The sequence below is a fragment of the Cherax quadricarinatus genome, chromosome 88 (genome assembly GCF_038502225.1).
Source record: "Cherax quadricarinatus isolate ZL_2023a chromosome 88, ASM3850222v1, whole genome shotgun sequence".
Taxonomy (NCBI): Eukaryota; Metazoa; Arthropoda; class Malacostraca; order Decapoda; family Parastacidae; genus Cherax; species Cherax quadricarinatus.
The window spans coordinates 406511-424887 of record NC_091379.1 but is presented as its reverse complement, the minus strand read 5'-3'; the positions used below and the strand labels follow the sequence as shown (position 1 = coordinate 424887).

The following is an 18377-nucleotide window of genomic DNA, read 5'->3' as shown; positions in this document are numbered from 1 at the left end:
AGAGAGAACAAGTGATTTGAAAAGGATCATCATTGGCTTGGCATCTCTCGTTTTGAAACCCCTCATGGAAGGTTCCTTGATGTTGGTGAGGGGCTCTTGATTTAGGGAATTGGATCTGTGCTCCAGTTCCCCGAATTAAGCCTGAATGCCTTCCACATCCCCCCCTCCCCTGGGCGCTGTATAATCCTACGGGTTTAGCGCTTCCCCCTTGATTATAATAATAATAATCTCGTTTTGAAAGTTCTCATTATCCATCCTATCATTTTCTTTGCACGTGCGATCGTGGCACTGTTGTGATCCTTGAAAGTGAGATCCTCAGACATTACTACTCCCAGGTCCCTTACATTATTTTTCCGCTCTATTGTATGGCCGGAGTCAGTAGTATACTCTGTTCTAGTTATTATCTCCAGTTTTCCATAAAGGAGTAGTTGGAATTTGTCCTCATTGAACATCATATTGTTTACCGTTGCCCACTGGAAAACTTTGTTTATATCTTCTTGGAGGTTAACCGCGTCCTCAGCAGATGACAGCCTCATGCAGATCCTAGTATCATCCGCAAAGGATGATACGGTGCTGTGGTGTATATCTCTGTCTATGTCTGATATGAAGATAAGGAATAAGATGGGGGCGAGTACTGTGCCTTGTGGAACAGAGCTCTTCACTGTCTGACTTTTTTGGGTTATCCTAGGTTCTCTACACATATGCTGCTATGTATGATAATTCTATGTAACTGTATTGTGTATACCTGAATAAATTTACTTACTTACTTACTTATGGCAGCCTCCGATTTAACTCTGTTGACCACTACTCTTTGTGTTCGATTTGTTAGGAAGTTGAAGATCCATCTCCCCACTTTCCCAGTTATTCCTTTAGCACGTATTTTATGGGCTATTACGCCATGATCGCATTTGTCAAATGCTATTGCAAAGTCTGTGTATATTACATCTGCATTCTGATTTTCTTCCAGTGCATCCAAGGCCATGTCATAGTGATCCAGTAGTTGTGAGAGGCAGGAGCGACCTGCCCTGAACCCATGCTGGTGGGTCTTGGTTATAGATGGTGGTGGGTCTTGGTTATAGATGGTGGTGGGTCTTGGTGATAGATGGTGGTGGGTCTTGGTTATAGATGGTGGTGGGTCTTGGTTATAGATGGTGGTGGGTCTTGGTGATAGATGGTGGTGGGTCTTGGTTATAGATGGTGGTGGGTCTTGGTGATAGATGGTGGTGGGTCTTGGTTATAGATGGTGGTGGGTCTTGGTTATAGATGGTGGTGGGTCTTGGTTATAGATGGTGGTGGGTCTTGGTGATAGATGGTGGTGGGTCTTGGTTATAGATGGTGGTGGGTCTTGGTGATAGATGGTGGTGGGTCTTGGGTATAGATGGTGGTGGGTCTTGGTGATAGATGGTGGTGGGTCTTGGTTATAGATGGTGGTGGGTCTTGGTGATAGATGGTGGTGGGTCTTGGTGATAGATGGTGGTGGGTCTTGGTGATAGATGGTGGTGGGTCTTGGTGATAGATGGTGGTGGGTCTTGGTGATAGATGGTGGTGGGTCTTGGTGATAGATGGTGGTGGGTCTTGGAAAATGGCCAGGAAAGTGACAGGATGGATGAGAACTTTCAGCACAAGGGAATTAGTATGAACATTGTTATTTTTCAGATAGCTTATGCTTTCTCGTTTAGAATATTGTTCATTGTGGACGGTCCCGTTCAGGGCAGGAGACAGATTAGAACTGCAACAGATAGATTATTTACAGACTGCATAGTGCCAATAAAGCATTTAAATTACTGGGAACTCCTTAGTCCTAAATTTGTACTCGACTAGAGAGGAGGGGAGAGACATAATATATACCTGAAAAGTATTTGAGGAGGCCTTGTGCCAATTCTACACACTACCATAACATACTGGAGTAAGATATAGAAGGAAGTGCAAAATAAACGCAGTGAAGGGCAGGAGAGCTGTGGACACGATAAGAGTACGTTGTATCAACATCCGTGCTCCCAGACTACTCAGCTTTTTACCAGAAGATATAAAAACTGCTGGAAACAAGTGAAGTCTTAAAGAGGAAACTGGCAGGTGTCTTTGCCAGGTGCCAGATTAGCCAGGCTGTGTTGGATATGTGGGCCAGCGGGCCGCCAGCAGCAACAGCCTGGTTAACTAGGTAAGCACCAGACAAACCTTCCCATGGCCGGCTTCTGGTAGTAGAAAAACTCTTAGAACTCATCAAAGGTATATCAAAAGTGAACGAAACTCTTCCTTGTAAATGTTTTACTATTAGCTTGGACCTGCCTAGCATGGGCCAGTAGGCCTGCTGCAGTGCTGCTTCTTTCTTATGTTGTTATGTCTTCAGATTATGGTGGCGTCTATTGGTAGTCTCGATAATAGATGGCGTTGTCTTGATGCTAATTATTGGTAGTGATAGTTGACTGTAGTTGTTATTGGTGGTTGTCCCCTCAAGGGAGGTTCCTTGACGCTGGTGAGGGGCTCTTGATCTACGGAATTGGATCTGTGCTCCGGTTCCCTGAATTGAGCCTGAATACCTTCCATTCCCCCCCCACATGCGTTGTATAATCCTACGGGTTTAGCGCTTCCCTGTGATTATAATAATATTGGTTGTTGTTGTATAGTTATGAACTAGAAGTCGTCAAGATAAACCATACCACGGGCGGGATTTGAACCCGCGGTCAGAGAGTCTCTAAACTCCAGACCGTGGCGTTAGCCACTTGACCAGCTAGCCACAATAAGATTCTTCCAACTAGGTATATTTCTACACCATAGGAAGGTTAGCACAGGCACCTCTGTGACCACAAATGCAAGTTTTTGCAGACGAATCTCCAGCTAGCGTGGCCGTGACGAACTCTAGCTCAAGTCCCCTCAAAGCCATTAACATGACTCACGAAATCGTAATGACACGTGGTATGGTTTGTTTGCAATCGTGTCATTACGATTTCGTGAGTCAAGTCGTAAAGATATTCTCTGTAAATTCAGAAGAGCCCTTAGTGGTTCTTTTCTGTTTTCCTGCCCCGGTGTTTCCATGTTTTACACACCTGTTGACACCTTGACAGGTGTTTACATGCTTGTGACCCTCCCAGTCCCATGTTATCCCGTGTTATCTAACATTCATATCTCAGCTACTCCTCCCTCCCACCACAACACTGCTTGCTTCTCAGTTTTTTCGCTTCATTCTCCCGCGAATTCTTAAAATAACCCTATACGTACTTTTTTGTGCAAAATCATAATAAGTTTAATAAATTTCAGGTCTGATTTTTTATTATTGAAAATAATATTTCAGTTTTATTGTGGCTTGTTACATAACGTAAAGAAGGAACACTGCAGCAGGCCTACTGGCCCATGCGAGGCAGGTCCAAGCCTCCTACCGGCTTAAGCCAATGACCCAACCTAGTCAGGTCAGGTCAGGTCACATTCACCTAAGGAAGGAGCACGGCATCTGACCTAGTAGCACAAGCTAATCAGGTCCAGCTCACACCCACTCAATTATTTATCTAACTTATTTTTTAAAACTACACAACGTTTTAGCCTCTATAACTGTACTGGGGAGTTTATTCTACTCATCGACAACTCTATTGCCAAACCAGTGCTTCCCTATATCCTTCCTGAATCTGAATTTTTCCAGCTTAAAGCCATTGCAAACAAATTTCAATCGGATTTGGGAAGAATAATCTCAATGGGAAGGAGGACACTGTTTCCTTTCTCCCAGTTGTTTAATGCTACAGTATAGTGTGTGTTAGACTCAGCCTCTAAAATTTTAATTGAATATGTTGTTAGGTACAACTAAATTATTAACTTTATCACTGAAACTAGAGGCAAGATGTGTACTTTCTTTGTACTTTCTGTGCCTAGCATGTACACAGTCGTCAGTACTTCGAATAAATATTTTTTTCCACGTAAGAAACCTTTGCAGCAAAGTATCATCATTATTCTTACATAAATAACAACGTTTCGGCCCGACTTGGACCGAAACGTCGTCGTAAGTTCCTCTCTATGTGCAGGTTATTTGTGTATCGTTCCAGTCACAGTATTGTGCCTTTTTTTATCGTTCTTATTAATAATAAATTTGACATACATGGTTGTACAAAGGAATAAGACATTTGAGTGTACATGGCAAAATCCCCTTGAAATTAAGACACATGTGCAACATCTGGGTATCTTTATTGTAGACGTTTCGCCATCCAGATGTTGCACATGTGTCTTAATTTCATCTTGTCGGTATCATATACCATTCTTGCACAAAATCCCCTTGTATGCAGAGCATTTCTTATGTTTGTAGATGAATGGTTCAGAGAACCGACATGTTGATAAATTAGACACATGTGCAACTCTTGGGTATCTTTATTGAAGAAACGTTTCGCCACACAGTGGCTTCATCAGTCCATATATAGGAGAAACTTGAAGAACAGGAGGAGAATGAGGCAATCAGTCCCTCAACCTTGAGTCGATGTGTTCAGTCCATCAACCAAGATTGATGGACTGACCACATCTCTCAGTAGTAGTAACCAGTTACCAGTAACCAGTGTACCAGTAGTTGACTCACTACCAACCGTCTCTGCCTGAGTCACTGTCTGTATCATATTGTGCTGACCACAGCAGTATTCAAAGACCCCCTCACATATGGGTACTGTGGGCGGCCAGTCAGTGTTACGAGTGTGAGCAAGGAGACAAGGTTACGGCTGTCGGGCGCTCCCCACATTATCTGTAATTATACGTACTACCAGCCTACGTGAGTATTACTTTACCCTATCCACGTATCGAACTCCCACATGATAAATGGTGGCACCGGTGTGGAGCGTGGATAAGTTTTTACGGGTAATTCAAGACGTTAGAAGACTGTGAGTAGCCGGCAGGGTCAAAGGTGAACCGTCTCACCCACCAGCTACTCCCCTCACAACCTCCAGCCTGCAAGCCTGTTGCAGAAGTTTTTCAAGCTTCCCGGCTTAGTTCGTGTGCTAATTGCTTCAATCTCCGAGGGGTTGACCCGGATTTTGCAATTAAGCCAATAGTAAGCCAGACTGTGGAAGTGAACGCCAGTCAGCCTATCATCCAGCCTGTCTCCTGTCATCCACCTGCTCCTCCGTGCTGTGTGCATCGTTACACGTCTTCCAGTCAGTCATACGAGAGAGAGCAGAGAGATACGGCTGTAAGGGCGCTCCCCACATTATCTGTAATTATACGTACTACCAGCCTACGTGAGTATTACTTTACCCAATCCACGTGTTCGAACTCCCACATGATACATCGACTCAAGGTTGAGGGACTGATTACCTCATTCTCCTCCTGTTCTTCAAGTTTCTCCTATGTATGGACTGATGAAGCCACTTGTGTGGCGAAACGTTTCTTCAATAAAGATACCCAATTGTTGCACATGTGTCTAATTTATCAACATTTCTTATGTAATAAGTGATGGACTAACATATATCTCCGTGTGTGGTGTGATGGGTGCCGTGGCTGGGGTGGGTCGTTGTAGCAACGTGGACGACGAGTGGTGCTCTAACGATGAACTGACTGACGAAGAGTACGAGATTGACGAGTCCTCCCTGGACGACGACCACCCTTCCTCCACCTCCGGTCCCAGGATCAAGAAACACGTCAATAAAGGTCGCTGGACCAAGGATGAGGACGAGGTACGTTTTGTGTTTAGTCTTCGGGGGGGGGGGGGGGTTAGTAGTAGGAAAGTCAGATTCATCAGGGGGGTTAGGTAGATTCATCAGGGGTTAGGTAGATTCATCAGGGGTTAGGTCAGATTCATCAGGGGTTAGGTAGATTCATCAGGGGTTAGGTAGATTCATCAGGGGGGTTAGGTAGATTCATCAGGGGTTAGGTCAGATTCATCAGGGGTTAGGTTGATTCATCAGGGGTTAGGTCAGATTCATCAGGGGTTAGGTAGATTCATCAGGGGGGTTAGGTTGATTCATCAGGGGTTAGGTCAGATTCATCGGGTTAGGTAGATTTATCAGGGGGTTAGGTAGATTCATCAGGGGGGTTAGGTTGATTCATCAGGGGTTAGGTAGATTCATCAGGGGTTAGGTCAAATTCATCAGGGGAGTTAGGTTGATTCATCAGGGGGGTTAGGTTGATTCATCAGGGGTTAGGTCAAATTCATCAGGGGGGTTAGGTTGATTCATCAGGGGTTAGGTAGATTCATCAGGGGGGTTAGGTTGATTCATCAGGGGGGTTAGGTTGATTCATCAGGGGTTAGGTAGATTCATCAGGGGGGTTAGGTTGATTCATCAGGGGTTAGGTCAAATTCATCAGGGGGGTTAGGTTGATTCATCAGGGGTTACGTTGATTCATCAGGGGGGTTAGGTTGATTCATCAGGGGTTAGGTCAAATTCATCAGGGGGGTTAGGTTGATTCATCAGGGGTTAGGTCAAATTCATCAGGGGTTAGGTCAGATTCATCAGGGGTTAGGTCAGATTCATCAGGGGTTAGGTCAAATTCATCAGGGGTTAGGTAGATTCATCAGGGGTTAGGTAGATTCATCAGGGGTTAGGTCAAATTCATCAGGGGTTAGGTAGATTCATCAGGGGTTAGGTCAAATTCATCAGGGGTTAGGTAGATTCATCAGGGGGTTAGGTCAAATTCATCAGGGGTTAGGTCAAATTCATCAGGGGTTAGGTAGATTCATCAGGGGTTAGGTCAAATTCATCAGGGGTTAGGTAGATTCATCAGGGGTTAGGTCAAATTAATCAGGGGTTAGGTCAAATTCATCAGGGGTTAGGTAGATTCATCAGGGGGTTAGGTCAAATTCATCAGGGGTTAGGTAGATTCATCAGGGGGTTAGGTCAGATTCATCAGGGGTTAGGTAGATTCACCAAGGGCCAGTCAGAGTCACCCCGGGTACTTAACATCAGAAGCCACTTAAATTCAGTAGTGTCAGGAAAGAGTCACCCCGGGTACTTAAGGTCATAAAGGGGCCACCGGGAGCCATGTCAAGGTCACTCTACGGAAGAACAGTAGATTTCTTGAAGATGGGAACAAAACTGTGATCATGCAGGATGTGTTCTCTGAGTCAGGTTATGGTTAATGACCTTGAGGGTGACTGGCTTTTGATCCAAGGAACTTTGGCTTTCCTGCAGTAGTCAATTCATGTGCGTGCGCCTGTGGGGTGTACTCACCTATATGTAGTTGTATGGGTCGATTCACAGCTCCTGGCCCAGTGTGTGCGTGTGTGCGGGGGTGGGATTTGTGTGTGTGTAAACATTGATAAATGTTGAAGATTTAAGTTGGATGACAGTGTGTTGTGATGTTAAACTAGCAGTATGTTAAGACTAATAATGTTTTGTGTCTGACAGAAGTTGAAGGTGTTAGTGGAGCAGCACGGGGAGAAGTGGGAGGCTATCGCTGGCTGCTTCCTTGACCGTAACGACGTGCAGTGTCAGCAGCGCTGGCAGAAGGTCGTCAATCCCGAGCTGGTCAAAGGTCCCTGGACCAAGGAGGTCAGTGTCTGTGCTCTTGTTCTTGTGACCAGCTGCTCCCAGGCTGGTTACTTTCCCCTACCACACTGTGGTCACCTGCTCCAACCTTCCGTCCCACTACACTGGTCAGCAGGTCCCTGTATAGTGCTGTCCCCTTACCTACTACCTCAACACAACACCCTTGTATCACCTGGTACTAAATTACTACTACTACTACTACTACCTTCCCTACTTCACCACAGTGTGGTCAACTAGTTCTCCTCCCCCCACTACAGTACCCAGCTGGTTTCCTTGTAATGCTACCCTTACCTTCCTTCCCTACCCCAGCTGTTCAACAGCCTCCCATCAAGCATTAGGAGAATTGCCAATAAACCCCTGGCTTCCTTCAAGGGAGAGCTGGACAGATACCTAAAGTCAGTGCCGGATCAGCCGGGCTGTGGCTCGTACGTTGGACTGCGTGCGGCCAGCAGTAACAGCCTAGTTGATCAGGCCCTGATCCATCGGGAGGCCTGGTCATGGACCGGGCCGCGGGGGTGTTGATCCCCGGAATAACCTCCAGGTAACCCCATTACACTGATCAGCTGGTCCCAGGGTAGTACTGTCTTCCCTACCTCCCCTCACCCTCCACCTTGACCATGTAATGCTACTCCTACCTCCCTCCCCCTCCTCACCACACCCCGCTTTGTTGTTGTGGCCATTTGGTCACCATGTTACGCCCCCTTCCCTCCCCCGCCCCCTACTTCCCTCACCACCCTCTCCTTGTGGTACAACTTCACCCTGTGAAGATTTACCTAGGGTAGCTTCCGGGGGTCACCGACCCCGCCGCACTTCTAATGAAACAAGTGCTCACTTGACTCACGAAATTGTAATAACACAATTGTAAACAAACCACGGAACGGGTGGAGTTTGAACCCAAGTGCTGAACCCAAAAGGGTCATGCAATGCTTCAGGGTGGGATGTTCTGAAGAATATACGGAGGTTAGGCACGAGTGTGGGTAGTGGAAAAGGTAAAATAATATCAAAGTTATGCCTTCTGGTTGCTGGCCTGATCGATCAAGCTGTTACTGTCTGCCGCCAGCAATTCGACGTATGCACTAAAACCCAGCTGATCAGCAACCTGTCGAATTCCCCCTTGAAGACAGCTAAGGGAGGGGTGTGTCGGTAATCTCCCTTATGCATGAAAGGAGGATGTTTAAGAGTCGTGGTCCCTGAGCATTTATTGAGGATACCACTGCAAACCTTCAAGTCATGTAAAGTCTTGCAAATGACCACAGGTATGTAATAAATGAAGGTAAACAGAGCTAGACTGGTGGTAATGAAGTGAGCAAGCTGGAGGTACATCTGGAGGGTGTACCGGGTATCAACGGCCCCGTGTGCTGGAGGTACATCTGGAGGGTGTACCGGGTATCAACGGCCCCGTGTGCTGGAGGTACATCTGGAGGGTGTACCGGGTATCAACGGCCCCGTGTGCTGGAGGTACATCTGGAGGGTGTACCGGGTATCAACGGCCCCGCGTGCTGGAGGTACATCTGGAGGGTGTACCGGGTATCAACGGCCCCGTGTGCTGGAGGTATACCTGGAGGGTGTACCGGGTATCAACGGCCCCGCGTGCTGGAGGTATACCTGGAGGGTGTACCGGGTATCAACGGCCCCGCGTGCTGGAGGTATACCTGGAGGGTGTACCGGGTATCAAAGGCCCCGTGTGCTGGAGGTATACCTGGAGGGTGTACCGGGTATCAACGACCCCGCGTGCTGGAGGTATACCTGGAGGGTGTACCGGGTATCAAAGGCCCCGTGTGCTTGAGGTATACCTGGAGGGTGTACCGGGTATCAACGGCACCGCGTGCTGGAGGTATACCTGGAGGGTGTACCGGGGATCAACGCCCCCGCTGCCCGGTCCATGACCAGGAAATAGTGTTACAGATATTAAGCTCAAGGAATCACTCTCATACTGTTGGGGATGAGAGACAAGGCCAGAACTCCTACAGAGGAAACTAGACAGGTATCTTCAGGTGCCAGATCAACCAGGTTGTGTTGGATACGTGGGGCAGCGGGCCACCAGCAGCAACAGCCTTGGTTGACCAGGCAAACAACCAGACGAGCCTAGCCCATGGCCGGGCTCCGGGAGTATAAAATCTCTTGGAACTCACCAAAGGTATACAAATACCATCAACATTAACGGAGGCCCAGTAATACTTGGCCTCACCTCTAGTTACTGTCACAGCTGGTATAAACCTCGGTATTAGATACCTACAAATAGGTTTAGAAAGACACGTGAGTTGCTCACGTGTCTTTTTTAAACCACTATCACATCAGGTGTACTTAAAATTAACCACTATCACATCAGGTGTACTTAAAATTAACCACTATCACATCAGGTGTACTTAAAATTAACCACTATCACATCAGGTGTACTTAAAATTAACCACTATCACATCAGGTGTACTTAAAATTAACCACTATCACATCAGGTGTACTTAAAATTAACCACTATCACATCAGGTGTACTTAAAATTAATGGGCTGGACAGAAGAAGTCTTCACAACAAGTGCCTGTCAAGCCAGTGATAACACACACTTAAGCGCTTGTTCATTTCACTGGAATATTCTTGGCTATCAGGCGAAATTCTGGATCTGAAAATACAAGAACTTGAACTGTGTGTGGAAATTAAAACAATTACTGAGCTCTCAAGATCCATAAAATTGGCCCTTTCCTTCCTTTCCTACCTTGGTCAGTTAATGTGATAGTAACTCCAGGTCTGCTGGAGCGATACCTCCCAAGCTGCTGCAGGTATTGAACCCATAGTGCAGTGTTTGATCATATTCCATAGTGCAATGTTTGATCATATTCCATAGTGCAGTGTTTGATCATATTCCATAGTGCAGTGTTTGATCATATTCCACAGTGCAGTGTTTGATCATATTCCACAGTGCAGTGTTTGATCATATTCCATAGTGCAGTGTTTGATCATATTCCATAGTGCAGTGTTTGATCATATTCCATAGTGCAGTGTTTGATCATATTCCACAGTGCAATGTTTGATCATATTCCACAGTGCAATGTTTGATCATATTCCATAGTGCAGTGTTTGATCGTATTCCACAGTGCAGTGTTTGATCATATTCCATAGTGCAGTGTTTGATCATATTCCATAGTGCAGTGTTTGATCATATTCCATAGTGCAGTGTTTGATCATATCTCCCATCTGAGACTGACAGATTTCATCGCCTCGTAAAGGAAACCCCATCCAGTGTGATGAAATAATGTCAGGGGATGCAGTGTAACTATCATAGTGCAGAATAGCGTTCCACTGCTGATGTAGCCAGGTTTATTTAATACAATGCGTTAAGCGGCGCCTCCAGTGTGGTAACTCTAGGAGTACTGGAAACTTGTTTATCATTGAGTGTAAATACGCCAGCCGGGGTGCTGCGTGTTTTCCACCTTTAGAGAGCAGAATTAAAAAAATGTACAAAGAACCTTCAATAGTTCGTATAAACTCGGTCAGGAACCTAAATTACTGAGAGCGCCTGAACTCTCACGAACTTGATTCCATAGAACGTAGGCGAGATGCTTGATAATCTACACCTGGAAGATACTGGAGGGACTGGTCCCAAACCTACACTCCGAAATCACTGCATATGAACACACGAAGATTGGCACACCACAAGCCACTTATGAAGAGCAATGAAGCGATGGGTAAACTGAGAGAACTCAGCAAGTGTAAAGGGATCATGACTCGATAACCTCCCTACATGCATAAGGACGGTTTCCAACAGCTCCCAGACTGTCTTCAAGAGGAAATTCGACAGGTTCCTCAAATCAACCGGCTTGATGATGGCTCCCGGTTGCTGGCCTTGATCAGGTTAGCAACCAGGAGGCCTGGTCTGGGACCAGGCAGAGGGGAGACGATAACCTTTGGAATCGCCTACAAGTAAGTGCCAAGTCAACCAGGCTGCTGTGATGGATAGGTCAGCACAGGTTCACAATGGGAAGGTCAGCATGTGCAGGCCCACACCATGGGAAGGTCAGCATGTGCAGGCCCACACCATGGGAAGGTCAGCATGTGCAGGCCCACACCATGGGAAGGCCAGCATGTGCAGGCCCACACCATGGGAAGGTCAGCAAGGCCAGCATGTGCAGGCCCACACCATGGGAAGGTCAGCATGTGCAGGCCCACACCATGGTCAGCAAGGTCAGCATGTGCAGGCCCACACCATGGGAAGGTCAGCATGTGCAGGCCCACACCATGGGAAGGTCAGCATGTGCAGGCCCACACCATGGGAAGGTCAGCATGTGCAGGCCCACACCATGGGAAGGTCAGCATGTGCAGGCCCACACCATGGGAAGGTCAGCATGTGCAGGCCCACACCATGGGAAGGTCAGCATGTGCAGGCCCACACCATGGGAAGGTCAGCATGTGCAGGCCCACACCATGGGAAGGTCAGCATGTGCAGGCCCACACCATGGGAAGGTCAGCAAGGCATGGGAAGGTCAGCATGTGCAGGCCCACACCATGGGAAGGTCAGCATGTGCAGGCCCACACCATGGGAAGGCCAGCATGTGCAGGCCCACACCATGGGAAGGCCAGCATGTGCAGGCCCACACCATGGGAAGGTCAGCATGTGCAGGCCCACACAATACCGTGCAGGTGGGTGCGAGAGAGCAGCAGCAGCAGCAGTAGGACAGCTGTGGAATAATTGCTTTTCTCTACGTTCATCCCCGTCCCCACACTTCTATCCACCCATCCAGTAATTGGCAATTGTCGAGCCGGCTGGGAGGATGTTCACTCTCTCTAGGGAGGTCCCCTGGCGCTGCTGAGGGGGCTCTTCATCCAAGGAATTGGATTATCCTTTCATTGGATCGAACCTGATTGCTTCATATTCATTCTCCTGCGAGACACAAATCTCGCATTTTTCGTTCACCTGTATGGAGTTCGTCCCTGTAGGATTGTCAATAATTAATTCTCCTGTTTGTAGATTTTCCCTGTAGGATTATCCCATGTTTTATTCTCCTGTATGGAGATCTTCCCTGTAGGATTGCCATTCTTTTAGGATATCACAACTAATAAAAAATAAATCGTGACTTGATTTGCTAATCTGTTGGTGCTGTAACTCACATCTAGAAGGAAGGATTCTTGGTGTAACTCATCTAGAAGGATTGTGCTATATCAAGGCAGGATTGTCCGTGATATATATCAGGAAGGCAGGATGATCTGTGATATATCAAGAAGGAGGGTTGGTTGTGCTGTGGATGAATTAAGACAGTACCACACAATTATCTTTATTTTCTAGGTAAAGACAGTGCTGCACATGTGTCTTAACTACCAACTCGTTGGTATTACGTACCTTAATTATAGAAGTGGTACCGGTCATGTTTACATTGAGTAAAAGAGTTAAGAGTCTGGATTCTTGGAAGGAGAACAAGTTGGTCATTAAATTTGGTGTTTCCAAAGTGTGAGGGTTATGGTGAGGTTGTGCGTTATTGGTGAAGGTAATCCAGGTCAAGAACGTTATTACTGTGGAGGTTCATATTTAGTGATTGAGAAGCCTGAGAATGTAGTGATTGTGTTAAAAATTGTATGATTAACCTGCCATCTTACATGTTCATGAGAGAGAGAGAGAGAGACAAGAACGGCAGTCACATGTTCAAGAGAGATAAGAACAGCAATCATATGTTCATGAGACAGACAAGAACAGCTATCATATGTCCATGATACACAGACAACAGCAGTCACTCCAGTGAAAAAAACATCGAACTGGCTTCCGTTCCAGTCTTGACAGGATGACAGCACCACCTCCCTGGATGGCTGCTGTCTACCAACCTACCATTACCGGCTTTTTACCAAGTAAACACATTTTTCAAGATAAATCTGAGAATTTCTTAAATACTGTAGCAAGGCATGAAGAAATGTCGGCTGAGATATAACGTATCTAAGTCAAGTTAACATATGGTGTAAACTGTGGTACAGGAGAGCCCCGCTTTACAGCGCATAGTTTGACAGCATTTCGCCAGTACAGCGGTTTTCAGTTATACCCATTATTCATTTATTCAAAGTTCCTACAATAAATATATTCACCATTCACTATAAACTAAGGTCGAAAATATTTTAAGGTAAGTAATGTATGTAGTGTATATGTATTTTTTAGGCCTAGCTATATTGCTCATATAATGTATGATAGTGCAAACATGTTATCAGGCTTTTGTATGTATTTGAATGTAAAAAAAAACTATGGTTCACTTTACAGTGATTTTTGCTTTATAGAAGTTGCCTAGAATCTAACCTGCTGTATAAGTGGGACCCTACAGTAGCCTAGAATCTAACCTGCTGTATAAGTGGGACCCTATAGTAGCCTAGAATCTAACCTGCTGTATAAGTGGGACCCTACAGTAGCCTAGAATCTAACCTGCTGTATAAGTGGGACCCTACAGTAGCCTAGAATCTAACCTGCTGTATAAGTGGGACCCTACAGTAGCCTAGAATCTAACCTGCTGTATAAGTGGGACCCTACAGTAGCCTAGAATCTAACCTGCTGTATAAGTGGGACCCTACAGTAGCCTAGAATCTAACCTGCTGTATAAGTGGGACCCTACAGTAGCCTAGAATCTCACCTGCTGTATAAGTGAAACCCTACAGTAGCCTAGAATCTAACCTGCTGTATAAGTGGGACCCTACAGTAGCCTAGAATCTAACCTGCTGTATAAGTGAAACCCTACAGTAGCCTAGAATCTAACCTGCTGTATAAGTGGGACCCTACAGTAGCCTAGAATCTAACTTGCTGTATAAGTGGGACCCTATAGTAGCCTAGAATCTAACCTGCTGTATAAGTGGGACCCTACAGTAGCCTAGAATCTAATTTGCTGTATAAGTGGGACCCTATAGTAGCCTAGAATCTAACCTGCTGTATAAGTGGGACCCTACAGTAGCCTAGAATCTCACCTGCTGTATAAGTGGGACCCTACAGTAGCCTAGAATCTAACCTGCTGTGTAAGTGAAACCCTACAGTAGCCTAGAATCTAACCTGCTGTATAAGCGAAACCCTACAGTAGCCTAGAATCTAACCTGCTGTATAAGTGGGATCCTACAGTAGCCTAGAATCTAAACTGCTGAATAAATGGGACCCTACAGGAGCCTAGAATCTAACCTGCTTTACCCTACAGTAGCCTAGAATCTAACCTGCTGTATAAGCGGGGTCCTCCTGTATCGCAGAGTAAGTCGACTGTGAACCCATAAACATTTCTCTTTTTTGTGAGGGTAAACCTTGAACCTGCTTCCGCTCTCCCTGGGACAGGGGAAGAGGGAGAGACGAGAAAGAGGCTTCTCTGAAGGGGTACAATTGACAGGAAACCTTTTATGTAGTTGTATGTGGCACCCTCTACCTCTTCCCTCTCCTCTCCTTGTGATGGACCTTGAACTTGCCTCCCTTAGTTACTTTCTCCCTCCTTTCTCCCTTTCTTCGTGTATCTCTCCTCTTTCCCCTCCATTTCTGTCTTCTTACTTCCTCTTCTATTCCTTCACACACAAGGGAGATTGTCAACAATCCCTCAACAATCAACTCGTCAGAGTCCTCAGAAAAAAGAACAGTTCCTGATTAGCCGGGTTTTGGTGCATACGTTGGACCGCGGGCGGCGAGCAGTAAGAACTTGATCAGTCAGGCCAGCAACCAGATCTGGTTTGGGACCGGGCCGCGGGGGCGGTGACCCCAGGAAGCGACTTTAGGTAAATTCCTGGTAAATTTAGCCTCTCCACAACTTTTTCCACTTATCTTAAGTTTCTAATGTGGTATTTCTGTCCTTGGTCGTGAAGGATGGTGGTAGAGAGGAGGACGTGACAAGGTGGGGCAGTAGTGTTGCTGTTTGTCTTCCGTGAACCCTTGTGTGTAGTGTCTGTCTTCCCTGAACCCTTGTGTGTAGTGTTTGTCTTCCCTGAACCCTTGTGTGTAGTGTGTTTGTCTTCCCTGAACCCTTGTGTGTAGTTTGTCGTTGTGTGTAGTGTTTGTCTTCCCTGAACCCTTGTGTGTAGTGTTTGTCTTCCCTGAACCCTTGTGTGTAGTGTTTGTCTTCCCTGAACCCTTGTGTGTAGTGTGTTTGTCTTCCCTGAACCCTTGTGTGTAGTGTTTGTCTTCCCTGAACCCTTGTGTGTAGTGTGTTTGTCTTCCCTGAACCCTTGTGTGTAGTGTTTGTCTTCCCTGAACCCTTGTGTGTAGTGTTTGTCTTCCCTGAACCCTTGTGTGTAGTGTTTGTCTTCCCTGAACCCTTGTGTGTAGTGTTTGTCTTCCCTGAACCCTTGTGTGTAGTGTTTGTCTTCCCTGAACCCTTGTGTGTAGTGTCTTCCCTGAACCCTTGTGTGTAGTGTTTGTCTTCCCTGAACCCTTGTGTGTAGTGTGTTTGTCTTCCCTGAACCCTTGTGTGTAGTGTTTGTCTTCCCTGAACCCTTGTGTGTAGTGTTTGTCTTCCCTGAACCCTTGTGTGTAGTGTTTGTCTTCCCTGAACTCTTGTGTGTAGTGTTTGTCTTCCCTGAACCCTTGTGTGTAGTGTTTGTCTTCCCTGAACCCTTGTGTGTAGTGTTTGTCTTCCCTGAACCCTTGTGTGTAGTGTGTTTGTCTTCCCTGAACCCTTGTGTGTAGTGTTTGTCTTCCGTGAACCCTTGTGTGTAGTGTTTGTCTTCCCTGAACCCTTGTGTGTAGTGTTTGTCTTCCCTGAACCCTTGTGTGTAGTGTTTGTCTTCCCTGAACCCTTGTGTGTAGTGTTTGTCTTCCCTGAACCCTTGTGTGTAGTGTTGATGTTTGTCTTCCCTGAACCCTTGTGTGTAGTGTGTCTGTCTTCCCTGAACCCTTGTGTGTAGTGTTTGTCTTCCCTGAACCCTTGTGTGTAGTGTTTGTCTTCCCTGAACCCTTGTGTGTAGTGTTTGTCTTCCCTGAACCCTTGTGTGTAGTGTTTGTCTTCCCTGAACCCTTGTGTGTAGTGTTTGTCTTCCCTGAACCCTTGTGTGTAGTGTTTGTCTTCCCTGAACCCTTGTGTGTAGTGTTTGTCTTCCCTGAACCCTTGTGTGTAGTGTTTGTCTTCCCTGAACTCTTGTGTGTAGTTTGTCTTCCGTGAACCCTTGTGTGTAGTGTTTGTCTTCCCTGAACCCTTGTGTGTAGTGTTTGTCTTCCCTGAACTCTTGTGTGTAGTGTTTGTCTTCCCTGAACTCTTGTGTGTAGTGTTTGTCTTCCCTGAACCCTTGTGTGTAGTGTTTGTCTTCCCTGAACCCTTGTGTGTAGTGTTTGTCTTCCCTGAACTCTTGTGTGTAGTGTTTGTCTTCCCTGAACCCTTGTGTGTAGTGTGTTTGTCTTCCGTGAACCCTTGTGTGTAGTGTTTGTCTTCCCTGAACCCTTGTGTGTAGTGTTTGTCTTCCCTGAACCCTTGTGTGTAGTGTTTGTCTTCCCTGAACCCTTGTGTGTAGTGTTTGTCGTCCCTTACCCCTTGTGTGTAGTGTTTGTCTTCCCTGAACCCTTGTGTGTAGTGTTTGTCTTCCCTGAACCCTTGTGTGTAGTGTTTGTCTTCCCTGAACCCTTGTGTGTAGTGTTTGTCTTCCCTGAACCCTTGTGTGTAGTGTTTGTCTTCCCTGAACCCTTGTGTGTAGTGTTTGTCTTCCCTGAACCCTTGTGTGTAGTGTTTGTCTTCCCTGAACCCTTGTGTGTAGTGTGTTTGTCTTCCGTGAACCCTTGTGTGTAGTGTTTGTCTTCCCTGAACCCTTGTGTGTAGTGTTTGTCTTCCCTGAACTCTTGTGTGTAGTGTTTGTCTTCCCTGAACCCTTGTGTGTAGTGTGTTTGTCTTCCGTGAACCCTTGTGTGTAGTGTTTGTCTTCCCTGAACCCTTGTGTGTAGTGTGTCTGTCTTCCCTGAACCCTTGTGTGTAGTGTTTGTCTTCCCTGAACCCTTGTGTGTAGTGTTTGTCTTCCCTGAACCCTTGTGTGTAGTGTTTGTCTTCCCTGAACCCTTGTGTGTAGTGTTTGTCTTCCCTGAACCCTTGTGTGTAGTGTTTGTCTTCCCTGAACCCTTGTGTGTAGTGTGTTTGTCTTCCGTGAACCCTTGTGTGTAGTGTTTGTCTTCCCTGAACCCTTGTGTGTAGTGTTTGTCTTCCCTGAACCCTTGTGTGTAGTGTTGATGTTTGTCTTCCCTGAACCCTTGTGTGTAGTGTGTCTGTCTTCCCTGAACCCTCGTGTGTAGTGTTGATGTCTGTCTTCCCTGAACCCTCGTGTGTAGTGTTGATGTTTGTCTTCCCTGAACCCTTGTGTGTAGTGTTGATGTCTGTCTTCCCTGAACCCTCGTGTGTAGTGTTGATGTTTGTCTTCCCTGAACCCTCGTGTGTAGTGTTGATGTTTGTCTTCCCTGAACCCTCGTGTGTAGTGTTGATGTCTGTCTTCCCTGAACCCTCGTGTGTAGTGTTGATGTTTGTCTTCCCTGAACCCTTGTGTGTAGTGTTGATGTTTGTCTTCCCTGAACCCTCGTGTGTAGTGTTGATGTCTGTCTTCCCTGAACCCTCGTGTGTAGTGTTGATGTTTGTCTTCCCTGAACCCTTGTGTGTAGTGTTGATGTTTGTCTTCCCTGAACCCTCGTGTGTAGTGTTGATGTTTGTCTTCCCTGAACCCTCGTGTGTAGTGTTGATGTCTGTCTTCCCTGAATACCTTGTAGGGAGCTATAGTACCTGGTTACCTGGAGGTTACCAAGTACTATAGCTCCCAAGTCTCTTCCGGAGACCAGACCAGGCCTCTTGCTGGCCTGATAAATCAGGCTGTTGGTACTCGCCTCTCGCAGTCCAACTTATGCACCACAGCCTGGCTAATCAGGCTCATCTTAAAGGATTAAAATATAATATAGTGATAGGAACAATTCGCAAATAAACCAAGCAACGGTTCACTAGCGACTTTATAGTGATTTAGGATACACCAGAATGACTATACTTTTA

At 46.3% G+C, this 18377-nt stretch overlaps 1 protein-coding gene across 3 annotated transcripts in view; it reads left to right on the top strand.

Annotated features, from left to right (window-relative positions):
• LOC128698554 (transcriptional activator Myb) overlaps positions 1–18377 on the top strand; it is a 155292-nt gene that overhangs the window by 41139 nt on the left and 95776 nt on the right. For all 3 annotated transcript variants that reach the window (XM_070103797.1, XM_070103799.1, XM_070103798.1), the window contains exons 2-3: positions 5480–5636; positions 7308–7451. In XM_070103797.1, coding sequence (XP_069959898.1) covers positions 5480–5636; positions 7308–7451 — 301 coding nt within the window. The remainder of the gene's footprint in view (positions 1–5479; positions 5637–7307; positions 7452–18377) is intronic.